Below are 16,279 nucleotides of genomic sequence, written 5' to 3'. Positions count from 1 at the left end.
GATTAAATAATCGAAATAATTAAATAAAGTAAGCATTAAAAAATTAAAGAAATTATTAAATAAAAATAATTTAGTAATTATTTTCTCTCTGCTAGCCATAAGAAATATATGTAAAGGCATATAACACCATGGTGTTTTAAAGGGGTCATATGATGCTGCTAAAAAGAACATTATCAGCTATCATACTCTTTTGGAAGACCAAACAAAGTAGTTTCGCTTTCACAATGAAGCACACAGCGTCTTCACGACATGGCGGCAGCGGCAGCAATACTACAGCAAGAATAAAAGTTATGCCTTCTTTCTTTGCGTGAACATTTGGGTGGCGTTATGCAAATCTTCCCACATAGTGAGGTAGATATGTGGGGGCGTGTTAGAACGAGACGTTTTAGGTAGGCGTGGCTGACTCTTAACTTTTATAAAGAATATCTCTTTGGATTTGAGACTTTAGTCTTTGCAACTTTACAGATCTTCTTTATGCACCAAGAGCTTGTAACACTCCAAAGAGAAAGGAAAAATTGAAATCGCATCATATGACCCCTTTAAATTCCCGCTTCACCTGAAGCGTAGCCTAAACTAAAATCATCCAACTCATAATCCTGTCATGACATTTCTTTAAGCTGTAGCATACATTGCCATCTAGTGGCTTTTCCTATGTACAGACAGTCTTACATAGACTAACTTCATTCCAAAAGTTCCAAAAGGACAGGTAATCACAAATAAACTTAAATCAAAACATAAATATTTTAGAGGCAGTCCACGCAATGTCTATGGAGCAGTTTAGTCTTACAGTAATCATGCATTTGATAGCCTAAATAGTGATGCACATGTTATTGTCTTCTGTTTGGCCAAGCTAAAGGTACGTAGACATGACAACTGATATGACGCTTTAACAATCAATCTGTTATGGAACATTAAATAATTAAAATGCCTTTCAAAGCGATTGATTATGACACTTTAAAATATTCACCCATTCATATTAGCTAATTGTTATTATTGTGCCGCCTGGGGAGATCGCTATTTAATGAATGAGCTGTTATACTCAACCCTCCTGACATTTCTGAAACAGTCGATATTTAGCGCTAATGTGCGTAATAATTCAAAAGCCTGTATGTCTTTAATGTAATGGAGCCAAAAGAGTATAATAAAGTGGTGCTAATAGAACATTTCATAAAAAGATAATGAATATTCAGTATCCAATATTTATTATCTGAATATTGGATATTGAATTCCTCAGAGTACAACTGTTGCGTTGCGCGTTCCGCCTGGGTTGCCGCACGGCGTCATCCATCCGTTTCCAGGAAACAGTTGTTAAGGGTGATGAAAACAGCACGCTGGTGCTGGAATGTGTGCAGTGCGCATGTGCTGAACGAGCGTTTCTCCGCAGCTCTACCGGGCTGGCCGGGCGCACCGGTGACCTTATCGATTTCACCAGACGGCTTCTGGCGGGTGTCAAATCCAGAGGTGAACGTCGCAATCCAAGTGAGTTTGCTCAGCGAATCTCAAAATCAATATGGTCGTGAACGGGCCCTTGGAACTCCATGTGTTTTTGTTATTTTTTTAAGTTTTATAATGTCAAGTGGATCTATAAACAAGTGAAATAAGTGTTAAATTAACTATTGTGATTCTTTATTCAACGTTACTCAGTACCGTTGTACTTAGTTAGGGAGGGATGTGCATAGAATTGTTTTGTGTTGAATCTGAGCATGAGCTTCTGTGTAAAGCCGTTTCCAGGCAGTCATAAATTACAGTGTTCAACTATTGATGCATTGTACGTGCGGCTTACACTCATCTTGGTTATCATTGAGACCGAGACCGCCTTTAATATGTATTTGTGAGAGAGAGAGAGTTAAAGCGTGAACAATGAGCATTAAGTTAATTTTACTTTTACATTTAGGTTAAAAAGGGAAAGATTGATCCATTTTGTGAGTGATGCCAGAGTTAAATCAAACATGCACCAACATATGCAAGGTACAGTATACAGTATACACCCTTTTACCACTTTTTCACCAGTCATTTTTTATGTCCCTATATTTTCCTTGATGTCCCCATGATGTTACCTAATATCAGGGTGTCCGCGGGTCCTTAAAAAGTCTTAAAATGTCTGACGGACCTAATGACTGTTTACAATCATTGGACAGACCGAAGATGTTTTCTTCCCGCGGTAAGTTACTGCGTCATCAGAGAGAATTGCAGTAAATTAGCAGAATACAGAATACAGGCTTGCGCTGAGGCTCACTCTGTTTGTCTCGAGACTTCAGAACAAATGAGCATGACCGCACACATAAACTCAGAAGAAACACACTGAGGTAAAAATTCAAAATGTTTCGTTTATTCATAACATGATATAGTTAAACAACACAATGACACGTGAGCTATTTTGCTCAATATTCTCACGACGCAAAAAAACCGAAACGTTCAAAACACCTAGAGTGCACGCATTACGTGAAGTCTAGTGCATGCATTTAAAACATTAATCTCATAACATTATTTATTGCAGTTGTAATTATTGTTATTTGCAGTGTAAATTATTTAATCTGACTGGTAGCAGCCTTATAGTGTATATTGAATTTATTGATAAATTGTAATAATTTGACATGTAAGATGATGCATACATCTAAAAAGGTTAAAAATAGGCCTTTGTAAAGGTAAATATGCAGATTTAAGTATGTAAAAGCTGATAGAACACTGATGAAAATATTGCATCAGAATAAATTATTTACTCCACCAAAAACCTCAGTGATGCAGTTATTTTGCAGGGATATTTTGTATGGAATATGGTCTGCTGACATGAAAAGTTCACTGTATATCATAGTAATAAATACCATTTATTACAGCATTGACGTTTTGTTTTATTTTTAATTTATACACATTAAATATTACATATATGTATGTAATAAAATGTGTATTTCCATTACAGGTTTAGGTCTTAAATTTCATATAAGGTGGTATTAAAAAGGTCTTAAAAAGTCTTACATTTAACTTGTTCAAGTCTGCAGAAACCCTGTAATATAGACACAGACAAAACCTTAGAAGCTACAGTACCATTCATAAGTTTGGTGTCATCAAGATTTTTTTTTTTTTGAAAGAAATTAATACTTTTTTTAGCAAGTGACAGTAAATACATTTATAATGTTACAAAATATTAGTATTTTAAATAAATGCTGTTCTTTTAAATTTGCGATTTATCTAAGAATCCTTAATGCATAACGATTTTCACAAAATGATTAAGCAGCACAACTGTTTCAACATTGATAATAATAAGAAATGTCTCTTGAGCACCAAATCAGCATATTATAATGATTTTTGAAGCTTTACTATCACATGAATAAATGAAACTTTTAAATATATTAAGATAAAAAAAAACGTATTTTAAATTCTGATACTATTTCACAATATTACAGTTTTTACTGTATTTTTGATCAAATAAATGTTGCCTTGGTAAGCATAAGAGATGTCTTTCAAAGACAGTAAAAAACTTTTGAAAGATATATACTTTTTTTTTATACTAAAATAAAAAAAAACCTGTTGACATTATTAGATTGAATTTAAAACGTGATTTGGCCAGTTGAGTCTTTCAGATAATGTTTTTATAAGTTTATTTTCATGATATTTGTGAAGGCATTTTGAAAACTCTGGCCCACTCAGCTATTGTCAAATGTACACACACAAGATAAACCCTGCTATTTATTTATTTATTTTTTGTAAAGCATTTCTATGTGCTGTATGTCACAGTGCCACCCTTGGAAGGAAGAGCTCGCTGTAATTATGTAAATCTGCCTCTGATTAATGGGGACAGACTGAAGACAGCTAAGACTCTAGTGGACAAGGCAATAAAGGTTAGGCTTCTAAAATCCTAAGGAATCATAGTAGAAGTAGTGCATGGAAGAACGCCAAATGATCTTGAATTTTAAACAATGATGACATTGAGATCTCAATGAACATGCACTGTCTATTTTGTTGCTTCTGATGTAGGAGAAGAAAGTGTTCTCTGTGCAAGGTCCATATCCTGTAATCCGTGCAGGCCTACGTGCAAGAGGATGGGTGGAGCGGCGGCTACCACGGCTCTCTGTCCCACGGCCTCGTCGACATGATCTTGAAACAGAAGCCACAGATGAGGGTGACAGCAGTGATGATGATGGTGAGAGTATCTGACAGAACTAAGATTAGACCCGTTCCATCACTCTGCATAGACACTTGATAAGGCTGGTCGGTTTCTGTGTGTGCAGGTTAGCTATACACAGGGGACAAAATTGTACCCAGAAGTTAGTTACTGACACAACATTCTGTTGGGCATGTCAGGGGATGTTTTAAAATGTAAAAAAAATAAAAATAGCTATAGCTATATTCAACCTTGTCTAGCACCCTTTTGCCAACCAGCAAGTGAAGCGACATGTGGCCAAGTATGGTGACCCATACTCGGAATTAGTGCTCTGCATTTATCCCATCCAAAGTGCACACACACCGTGAACACACACCCAGAGCAGTCGGCAGCCATTTTTTGCTGTGGGAGGGAGCAGTTGGGGGTTCGGTGCCTCGCTCAAGGGCACCTCAGTCGTAGTATTGAAGGTGAGAGTACATTCACTCCCCCCACCTACAATCCCTGCCGGTACGAGACTCGAACCCGCAACCTTTGGGTTACAAGTTCGACTCTCTAACCATTAGGCCACGACTTCCCCAAGACATTTAGACATTTAGGTTAGATCTCTGCAATTAGATTTAAAAAAGTTACTACTTTTATTTATCAAGGACACATTAAATTGATCACAATTGACAGACATTTAAAATGTTACAAAATATATCTATTTCAAATAAATGTGTTTGTTTGAACTTTCTATTCATCAAAGAATCCTGAAAAAAATGAAGGTTTTGACAAACATTTTAAGCAGCACAACTGTTTTTAACTGGCAATAATAAGACAAAAGGTTTCTTAAGCACCAAATTAGCATATTAGAATGATTTTTGAAGGAGCATGAGACACTGAAGAGTAGTAGTAATGGCTGCTGAAAATTAAGCCTTATCATCACAGGAATAAATTACAACTTAAAATATATTAAAATAGAAAACAGTTAATTTAAATAATATTTCAAAATATTGCAGTTTTTACTGTATTTTTAATAAAATAAATGCAGCCTTGATGAGCAAGAGACTTCTTTCCAAACCATTAAAAAATTCTTACCAACCCCACATTTTTAAACAATAGTGTAAACGTGTGTGTGTGTGTGTGAAGTATACTGTAAATGCTATGCTTCACAGCATCCTGTGTAACTGTTTAGTTAATGACCCACTGTAATCTAAAGCTCACTATGATAGTTTGAGTAGCTAACCTGACACCACTCATTCCAACAAACAGATGCCAGCGACATAGATCACGCTTTCTGTCCCTTGACTACTGTCTCACCACCTTCTCTGTTTCTTTATGCAGACTTAGGAGAGGAGGGAGAGAGGGACGATGAGGCAGATGATCTGTATGACCTAATGGTACGTTTAGAAACTGTGGAATTCCATTTCAGATAGTTGCCATAGCAGCTGGGTTTTTTAATGCGATTTGTCAACAGTGGACAGTCTCTGATTCTTATTTTAAATCCCTAGTCACGGTTGGTTCGCAATGAGACGGCATATTTCTACTGGACAACAAGGAGGGATTCAGTCGACTGTCGGTCTTTACGTAAAGACCAGATGACCAATCATTACGCAAAGGCGGGATCTTTCACCACCAAGGTTCATCACAAATTTCGACAAACAAAGCCATTGAAGCTAAAATTCTTCTACAGTATATTAAAACGTACTCATTACCTTTCATTTCGTAACTATGTCTTTTTCAGGTTGGTTTGTGTATGAGTTTGAGAAATCTGCAGTGGTTTGATGCAGCAGATCCCGATACATTCTTCCCACGCTGCTACAGACTGGGGGCGGAGGATGATAAACATGCTTTTATTGGTCAGTACTCTTAAAGGGGTGGTTGATTGCGATTTCACTTTTTTAACGTTAGTTAATGTGTAGTGTTGCTGTTTGAGAATAAACAATATCTGCAAAGTTACGAAGCTGAAAGTTCAATGCAAACGGAGATGTCGTCTTTTAAAATTCTGGCAGTTTAATGCCTACAAAAACGGCTAGTAGGGACTACAACGAGTTACTTCCCAGGTTTGTGACATCACAAACCCAGATGAACCCCACCCCCGGGAACATGCAACAAAGGAGGCGAGACCATGTTGCGCTGCTCAGCAAAGGGGGAGAGGCCATGCTGCACTGCTTTAGAGAAGAGGAAGAGAAAACTAGAGGTGCACGTAAAAATCTATTCATATATGAATCGCGATTCTGTTTTCTAACGATTCTAATGGATTCACAAGTTTCAAAATCAATGTTCTAAAGCAGCGGTTCTTAATACTGTTCCTCGTGTCGCCTGCTCGGCCTCTCTCTCTCTCATTCAGATCTTCAGCTCAGTTCTGTTCCATTTATACATTTATTTTCACATAGCTATGAGAAGCGTTATACATGGACACGCATGCAGTTGCCATACTGTATTAAAGCTTTAATCAGGACAAAACCGTATATTAACAGCTAACATAAGCAGTAGAATTTACAAATAACAGCATATCTAAAAGTATGAGGCAACAACAAACAAAAAACATAGGCCGCATTAACACATGTTAGACTGCACCCCATAAACACAATCAAGCCTAGAAAAAAGCCAGTGAACCACCCCTTTAATCTGGAAAATACTGTGTCCTTGCTTTTATGTCCCCTATTGGCTGCTTGGTTTCTTTTAATTTAACAGGTGATTATTTTCCCCCAAAGACACCATGTGAACTGTTATTATCCCTGGGGTAATCTGGGGTTAAATGTGTTGCGCACAGGCACAATTGTGATATATGTTCTCTGTAACTGTTCATGAGTTGCCCTATCCATGCATTAAACCTGCAATATTTCTGTTACCAGACCAGCTCCTCCTAAGGAAATTGATTTTGTTCTGTTTCTTTACAGAGGACTTTAGACGGACTGCATGCACAAGTCTACTGATGTATGTTTTGGAGAAGTATGCAGGGGATTCAGAATGGGAGAGAACCAGAGAGATGCATGATGCTAAATCTCATGGTATGACACACACTAACACACACAAACCCACATTAGAACTCAAACATATTCACATATCTTCCCTCCTTTGTAGGTCTGAGCAAGACTCGTAAACAGCATGCCAATCAGAGGGTTGGAAGCTCGATAATTGACAATGCATTGCATGTATGTCAGGAGTATCTGAACAGTTTAGAACACTGTGACATAGACATGACTTTGGAAACAACCCCTACCCTCTCAGAGCAACAGTGGAAGGTGTTTCTTCAGAATTATTATTTAGTTATTCAGTGAGTATGATTGTTTTTATTATTATTATTTATAGTGTACTTAATATATATTGAAAAAAAATATTTTTTTTATCTTCAAAGTTTCTTTAAAAGTTTCAGGGCTGAACTTCTATAATGAAAATCATGTAATAAAACTAAGCTGCAAAACTGTCTCATTCCAAATGTATGCAACTTTCTAACATTAGACAAACTACAGAATTTCTGGTGTTCAGAAACTTGGACTGTCCAGTCACAATAAAGTAATAAAGATTAAGTAGGATAAATAATTATTATATTTCATTGCTTTTGTGTTCACAGAAGTATTGTGTTCCCCTGAGAAACTTTGGATTCACTCACAAAAGTATTAATATATGCAGTATATATTTCCTTTCACCTTATATTATGTCCGTCACAAAAGTTTTGCAAGCAAACGCTAAGATTCTCGGGGAACACAGATGTTTTGTGAGTGAATGTAAAGTTTCTTGAGGGAGTGCAAAAGTTTTATGAAAGAACGCGAAAGCATTGAAATGTAATATTTCCTCACATCTATTTTTTTTCTAATCACCATGTCCATTTAGGGGCTCTGTAGAGTAGTTATAAAGCTTTCTTGCTCTTTTCCTTTGCAGTGAAGGACTGACGATAGAGGGCTGTGAAGATTATGCGGAGCGTTGTAAATGCATGTTGGAGCAGATGCGTTGCTTTTGCCCCCAGATGGAGACTGATGGACTCTGCAACATCTGGATCATTAAACCTGGGGCCAAGTCACGAGGCAGAGGTGAGTTTGTGAAGACTGAAGAAAGTGGTGTAAAAATAAAGCAAAACTATTTAATTTACTATTGACTTTACTGTTGTAGGTATAATGTGCATGAACAAGCTGGATGAGATAATGAGTTTAGTAGATGCAGACCATGGCATCATGAAGGACAGTAAGTGGGTGGTGCAGAAGTACTTGGAGCGACCTCTCCTCGTGCATGACACTAAGTTTGATGTAAGACAGTGGTTCCTGGTTACAGACTGGAACCCACTTACTGTGTGGTTCTACCGTGAGTGCTACCTTCGCTTTTCTACCCAGCCTTACTCCACTCATACATTGGACAGGTAAGAAAACAAATGCCAAGCATTACAGGGATAGTTCACCCAAAAATGAAAACATTTACATAGTCATTAAAAACTTCTCTGACTTTTTTCTGTAAAGCACAACAAAAGATATTTTGAAAAACATTTTTTTGTCCATTTTGTTTGGACCCCACTGACTTTCATTGTAACACAGTGTCTACACCGGACGCGAGCGGAGCACAGCACACCGGAGCACAGTGTCTACACCGGACGCGATGCAACAAAATACAATAGAACCCATTATAATCAGTGATGCTGTCTACACTGGATGCGGCGTGGCACGGCACAACGCGACACAACAAATCCCCGACAGTAAACTGATGCCTCGTTCTATTTATGACGTACTGACACAAAGTTCAAATGATTTGCAATGGTCGCTTTGTCGTGTCCAGTGTAGACAGCATTTAGCTATTGTGGCACGGTGTGGTGTAGAAACGGTGTAAGGCCAAAAACTGATGAAATTCTTGAAAATATCTACTTTTGTGTTCTACAGAAGAAACAAAGTCATGTAGATTTGGAACAACATGAGGGTGAGTAAATGAGGAAAGAATTTCCATTTTCGGGTTGAACTATTCCTTTAAGAGAGATTATTTATTAGGCTTCAATTAATCTTTTTTTTATTATTATTTTTTAATTTTTCCCTACTTTCCACCCTCAGTTCTGTACATCTTTGCAACAACTCCATCCAGAAGCATTTTGAACCAAGCCCAGATCGCAATCCTTCTCTACCCGCTGAGTGCATGTGGTCATGTTCACAGTTCCGCTCCTGGTTGGCTGCTTCAGGCCAAGGTGACCTGTGGAAAGGGGTGGTGGTTCCAGGTATGCAGAAGGCTGTTATCCAAACTCTCTTGACTGCGCAGGACAGTGTGGAACCTCGCAAAGCCAGTTTTGAGCTTTACGGAGCTGACTTTATGCTGGGACGGGATTTACGACCTTGGCTTTTGGAGATCAATGCCAGCCCCACCATGGCACCCTCCACAGGAGTCACAGCTCGACTCTGCCCCGCTGTACAGGAAGACACTTTGCGGGTGGTGCTGGATCGACGATGTGACCGCAACACTCACACTGGCGGCTTCCAACTAATATACAAACAGGTACACGTGCAGAATGTCAAGATCGCCAAACCAAATGAAAAAAACAAACATATACTGTATACCACTCATCAAAAGTTTGGGGTCAGTAAGATTTTTTTTATGGTTCTTATGTTCACCAAGGTTGCGTTTATTTGATCAAAATGTAATTTATTCCTCTGATGATAAAGCTGAATTTTCAGCAACCATTCTAATATGAGAAATCTTTCTAATATTATTTTATGATTTCTTATTAACATTTGAAAATAGTTGTGCTGGTTAATATTTTTGTGGAAACCATGATATTTTCCTGAAACCAAGAATCAGGATTCTTTGAGAAATAAAAAATGTAAAAGAACAGTGTTTATTTGAAATATATATATTTTTGTAACAATATATTTACTGTCACTTTATCAATTTAAAGTGTCCTTTCTGAACACTTTACTTCTGACTCCAAACTTTTGGTGGTGTCACAACTGGTTGTAAACCACACGCACGACGAGGAAGATGATGCTTCAAACAGTCTTTAATAAATCCATAAGTAAATCCACACACTAGCAAACAAAGAAGCACAACCATACACTGACGATAATGGATGTCATTAAAAAAATTTGGAGATTTGCAGAAATAACTTAATGCAACCTCTTATTTACGCAAGGTAAACATTAAGCTGCTTGGTTTATATATTCTTGTGTATAAATGTATATAATACATATTTTCAAATTGTACTGCATACCTCAAAATAAAAAATGCAAAAGAAGTGCTACACGGGGTATTGGGTTTCTAGTCTCGGTGCTCTTTGGGTGCAAGGGATGATTCAACTCGTAAGAATAATAGTAGTCCAAGGCACTCGAATCTTATTAAAAAAAAAATATAAAAAGCCTTTATTTCATCATGGCTATAAGTTTTAAGAACAGGTAACAAGTGCACACCTATGCGTTGCGTAACGCGGCAAACACCCTGACAAAGGCAAAATAGCCACAACGCGTAGGTGTGCACTTGTTACCTGTTCTTAAAACTTATAGCCATGATGAAATAAAGGCTTTTTATATTTTTTTTTTAATAAGATTCGAGTGCCTTGGACTACTATTATTCTTATGAATTGCATACCTGTTGCTGCCATAATAATGAACCATTTCAAATGTTTATGTATTTTTCTTCTCTATCTTCCTAACAGCTCGCTATCGCTGTGGTGGAGCAGTTATGAAATATTGTTCTTGTATACTTTCCAGCATTTCAGTAGTAAATATACATGCAAATTACAGCAAAGTGCAACAGTTACCATACGGTGTTTGGCAGTGGTCAAAAAGGATTTAAACAGTGAATTTTGAATCAATTTCTTCTTGTAAACTCAGAGATGTGGAATCAGACAGCAATTAAATTACCACCCAATCTTGATGTTTGTCAAAAAACAGTGGGTAATTCGGCCAGGGATTTTTACGCAGGTGGTGGGAGAAAAACACAGACATTCTGGATTCAGACAGCAATAAATTCACAGACTAACCCCTGTAAATGTTGAAAATCGCTTAGGTCCCCATGAGAAACAATTACCATTTGAATCGGGCTAAAGGTGAACTGGAAAACAAAGGACTTAAATAGACAGACAAACAAGGTGATAATGACAACACAGCTGAACGTAATAAAGAAATCAAATCAGTAACTATGATGACAAACAGGCAGGGAAATAGTGCAAGCAGAGAACAAAGTTCAAACGGTTATATCGAGACAGGTGGCATTTGATAATTAAATAACTGCTTTTAAACAATTAAAAATGTATAGATTTGAAACAATGTGGGTAAAATGTAATTGTCTTAAAAATGTCACAGAAAATCTAATAGCCTTCTGGGTCCTAATAGTGTCCTAATGACTAACTTTATTTTCTATATGCAAAATATATTGTCTTTTTTTTCTTTTGCTTTTTTCTTCTGTCTTCAGGCAGCAGTAGAAGTTCCTCAGTATGTGGGAGTGAATCTTCTTGTAGAGGGGACTTCAATCAGGCGTCCTCGAGCCCCTGTTTACAAGCCTCTCATTCAGTCTCACCCTGATACGCTATCAAAATCCAGCAGTCACAGGTCTTCACTCATAAGCAGCCATTGCATTTCTGGTAAGGAGAATCAATCAGAGGAGGCAAAGAAGGCCTGGCCTACCCTCTCCTCCCGTAAAGTCACGTTAGAGAAATCTTTGATCTTTCCACCTAAACTGAGAAAACGTCCCCACAGACTCGTCTTACCCTCAACCTGTTGTGTCCTTCCCAACCTAGCAGAACTTCATCCGCAAAAACTCTCACTCACTCACACCCAGCCCGATCACCCCCCCACACACAGGACACACAGCAACCTTCCATCGCTTTACCATCCAACCCCATCACTGGACGTAATAAATCTACGTCCCAGACAAACGCTCGCCTCTGGTCGCTACAAACATGAAATGCACACAGTCAATATATCTTATCCAGTCTTACGCGTGCAGAAATACCTGTCACTAAACCGTAGACGGGCCATGGACACTTTCACAGAGAGAGAAGGGCCAAAGTCATCCTGAGGAATCTTTTGGAGAAAGCGATTTCATTCAAACAGATTATTGTGAGTTAATATGACCTAAAAGGAGTTTTCAAACCCATATACCTTATCAATCTACTATCAGAAATAAGAAAGAGAACAGCATATTTAGTTGAGGAAGAGAATTCCAGCACATTTTTCCTGAGCACAGTTATTTATATATTTTTTAAATCTGTCATCGTTTACTTTTTAAAACCTGAATTTTCTTCAAAAGTTAATCTTATGCAGAATATTGACTGTTCCCTTCCATATAATGGAATCATATCTTGGCCAGAGCCTGTTAAGCTACTAAAAAGACCAAAAAGCACCATAAATATACTGTAATATTAAGCTTAATGGTGCTGAATTTTGTATTATCCAGAAACAATCAGGATGCTTAATTTTAAGCTGTTCTTTGACAATGCTACTTGTCAGAAACACTAGTGACATTCTCAAAAAAAAAAAAAAAAAAAAAAATTATGCAATTTGAATGAAGCCAAGTGAAAATAAGATTTGTATAAAACTCATTTGCACTATTATGATGGTAAAACCTTTAACCAAACACCATTAGATGGAGGTAGCATTCATCTTTTTAATCTTCCAAATTTTTTGTCAGTGCTCATCATGTGGGTATAAATAATGTATGCTAAATCCACCATGATAGCTTTTTATAATATGTGTTAATACAGTTTGGTACGTCATAATGTCAAAATGACAGGGTTTTAGGGACATTTTTGTATAAACTTGATCATCCTGATCATCTACAATAAAAGGGAGCACTTGAAATCACTGAAAAATTGTGTGGCTTACACTCAACTTATGTCTCTTACAGTTATGTCTCTGTTGTTTGTTTGTTTTTTTTTACTCTACAGGTACATATGAGTTATATAATTTTTATTTATTATAATTTATAATTTTGTATCTATTAGCGTACATTTATATCAAGATATTTTCAGAATGTTTGCATTTGACTTTAATTCAGAGAAATTGCATTTATTTATTTATTTTGCCCATTAACATGCATTGATATCAAGATATTTTCAGAATGTTTGCATTTGACTGTAATTTAGAGACACTGCACTCAGTCACATATCCAATACAAGCAAATCGAGACATGCTGAAAACTTTCATATCAACAAACACTAATTTTATACACACACCCATTAGCAGACACTGTAAAAAAAATATTACTCACATTTGTGACCCTGGACCACAAAACCAGTCTTAAGTCACTTGGGTATATTTTTAGCAATAGCCAAAAAAACATTGTATGGGTCAAATTATCGATTTTTCTTTTATACCAAAAATCAGGATATTAAGTAAAGATCATGTTCCATGAAGATATTTTGTAAATTTCCTACCATAAATATATCGAAACTTCATTTTTGATTAGTAATATGCATTGCTAAGAACTTCATTTGGACAACTTTAAAGGCGATTTTCTCAATATTTTGATTTTTTGCACCCTCAGATTGTCCTATCCTGACAAACCATACATCAATGGAAAGCTTATTTATTCAGCTTTCAGATGATGTATAAACTTCAATTTCGAGAAATTGACCCTTATGACTGGTTTTGTGGTCCAGGGTCCCGTTTACTTTTCAGCAGATCTCAAGATCTTCAAAGGATGTTTGTCTGAATAGGATGTAGTTAAAATCTAAAAGTACTTTATGAGGGAATTATCTTGTAGTAAATCTGAAGTTCCCACTGTCCACCAAGCTTTTGCATGGCAAAATACTTGTTTTCCTTTGATCACTTTATTATGTCTGTACTGTAATATACCACAGTCATGGTTTATTATCCATATGGCAATAAACAATACATACTGTAATAAGCATGGCATTTTGCTTAATTACATATAGATGTCAGATGTCTAAGTAGGAGACTTAAACCTCAAAAAAAAAAAATGACAGAATGTGTTAGCAAATCAACCAAACACATCTCTCACCCCCTCTCTCAGACACACCACTTTCTCTGTCACACATGTTGGGCATCTGTGAACTGTGTAACCTACAGAGGCACAACTAATATGCAGCACAACCAACCACAGCCATAAAAACACCTAGTGATACTTACGTCAGATATATTTTCCACATTCAGACCCATACATTTCAATAAGTCAAACACTTTCTAAATCTTTTATTTCCATGAATTATTTCAATTATGTTGTTAAAAAAATAATTTTAATTATGTATAGGCCTATATATTTAGAGAGAAGAGAAATATTGAAGTATTCATGTTTCAGTAAGCCTAGTACTTACATTTAAGTATCTCATACAAGCAAATCTTGACAAGTAATTACAGAGCCAAAAAAAAGTAGGCATGTATGTGCACATTTTTTAACACTCCTATGAGGTTGTCTCGCTTTTCTAAGTAGAGCTTGACCATCAGCGCTGGGATGATTGATTGATAATCCATGTAATCAGCAAATGTCATCTCTCTGCTTTGGCTTTTCCTCAGAGATTCTTGACTGTCTTCCATGATGATTTGACAGAAGTTCTTTGGAAGTACTGCATGAGAAGTATAAAAAGGCTGGAATGCCACATCGGTGACCCATTGAGCTGTTAACTAAATAGGATGATTGCACCGTGAGAGAGAGACAGATAGGGAGCAATGGGCTAAGTGTAAAAGAAAGAAGCACAAAACTCTAAAATAACATCTTAAGCCTCTTACACACTTTGCATTCCACATGCCCAGGAGGAAAATGACAACTTGACAGTATAAATGAGCAGGATATTAGCAGGACCGAATTGTTCAGTTTAGTGGTTAACATGCTTGCTTATCATGTTTAATCAGTAATGTCATCTGATTATTTTTAACATTACTGATTATTCAGTGGCATGACAATTTTTATTATATTTTATTATTTTTATTTTATTATTATTTTTATATTTATTATTTTCCTTTTTCTTTTTTATTAGCATGAAAAAAGGCTGATTCTTTGATTGCAAGCCAATAAAAGATAAAAACAATTAACCTTGTAAGTGTAAAATAAAGTCAGCAGTTCTGGGGCATCATGTCTTCTGAGTGACATAGGAACGCTCAGTGATTTATCAGCTCTCTGACATATTAGCATCTGCCCTGTAACCACATCTCAAAATATGAACACACGTGTGTGTATGTGCAATATGTGCGGCGTGTGTGAGTTGTGTGTGTACCTGAATGCTGTGTGTGTGTGATTGGTAGTCGTCATCACTGTATTTCTTCCACTTCTCTATTAGAATAACCTCTGGTCAGTCAGTTATTTAGAGGTATAATTCAACTAATAAGGAAAATACTGTAAATTACACTCAATCCTAAATTGAATTAGAATATTAATGTACAGCAGACAAAATGTCCATGAGGATCTTTGTTGTGATTATAGAGGTCCCATGAGGAGAAAGGAGTTTTGCATTACATCAGAGGCATAAATATAGTCTGTCTGTACATATGATGAACAGATGACAAGAAAAACACCCCAAGCTTCCTTGGATTTGCGTGGACAACTGAGCAGGAGTATTCAAAACTGTGCAATCTCAAAAACTCATGTTAAACCTGGTGAACATGTGCAGTCCTGCTCTCCTGCCATCTCATTACAATGCTGTGGATAAACTGTATATGTACAGTATCTCTACTCAGAATCTGACACTTCTCAATATTTTAAATTACAATAAATCTCAAATTCTCAGCCCCTAGGGAAATGAAAAAGCATGCCATGAGAAAGCATTGACCTTAATGCACTACCAGGTGTATGGAGGCTCATATGTACCTGTTAGTGTGCTGTTTAAGCAGGTAAAACATGCTGAAGACATATTGCACTCATACGATCACCTTCACCTGCTAAACTGCTTTACAGAGGGATGCTGCAGACAGACCATATTTGTTAAACTGACTCACTTTCTCATCTTTCAGCATCTCAGCTGACACTGAATGAGCCTGTTCCCCATTCCCGTCCTGAAGGAATGTGTGTGTGCGTGTATGTGTGTGTGTGTGTGTGTGTGTGTGTGCTTGTGTGAATGTCAATGCCCCACCCTATTTTCTCACACACACTAACATAGAGCGGCATCCTGCATCCTCTTTTAATTTCAGCTAAACAGTCCACGTATGACTTGGCAGAATATTCATTGCTGCACATGACTGTTTTTTAAAATGAGAATACATTCAACTCTTATATGCTTTCAAATATTGCTATATAATAATAATTGAATATTTTCCTTTTAACAATAACAACAACAACAAT

The 16,279-nt window shown here is 36.8% G+C and overlaps 1 protein-coding gene across 3 annotated transcripts in view; it reads left to right on the top strand.

The window, feature by feature from the left end:
* Nucleotides 1-12,391, top strand: part of LOC107667364 (tubulin monoglycylase TTLL3-like) — a 33,036-nt gene extending 20,645 nt beyond the window's left edge. For all 3 annotated transcript variants that reach the window (XM_016459001.1, XM_016458999.1, XM_016459002.1), the window contains 13 exons: nt 1,385-1,479; nt 1,895-1,968; nt 3,733-3,836; nt 3,973-4,138; nt 5,423-5,478; nt 5,590-5,718; nt 5,823-5,937; nt 6,982-7,092; nt 7,166-7,358; nt 7,964-8,112; nt 8,192-8,435; nt 9,112-9,547; nt 11,459-12,391. In XM_016459001.1, the coding sequence (XP_016314487.1) occupies nt 1,950-1,968; nt 3,733-3,836; nt 3,973-4,138; nt 5,423-5,478; nt 5,590-5,718; nt 5,823-5,937; nt 6,982-7,092; nt 7,166-7,358; nt 7,964-8,112; nt 8,192-8,435; nt 9,112-9,547; nt 11,459-12,064 (2,328 nt within the window). In that variant the 5' untranslated portion in view covers nt 1,385-1,479; nt 1,895-1,949 and the 3' untranslated portion in view covers nt 12,065-12,391. The remainder of the gene's footprint in view (nt 1-1,384; nt 1,480-1,894; nt 1,969-3,732; nt 3,837-3,972; nt 4,139-5,422; nt 5,479-5,589; nt 5,719-5,822; nt 5,938-6,981; nt 7,093-7,165; nt 7,359-7,963; nt 8,113-8,191; nt 8,436-9,111; nt 9,548-11,458) is intronic.
* The last annotated feature ends 3,888 nt before the right edge of the window (nt 12,392-16,279 follow it).

This window comes from Sinocyclocheilus anshuiensis, unplaced genomic scaffold (assembly GCF_001515605.1).
Source record: "Sinocyclocheilus anshuiensis isolate Anshui unplaced genomic scaffold, SAMN03320099.WGS_v1.1 scaffold964, whole genome shotgun sequence".
In the NCBI taxonomy this organism is placed as follows: domain Eukaryota; kingdom Metazoa; phylum Chordata; class Actinopteri; order Cypriniformes; family Cyprinidae; genus Sinocyclocheilus; species Sinocyclocheilus anshuiensis.
This window is presented reverse-complemented; position numbering and strand designations above follow the sequence as displayed.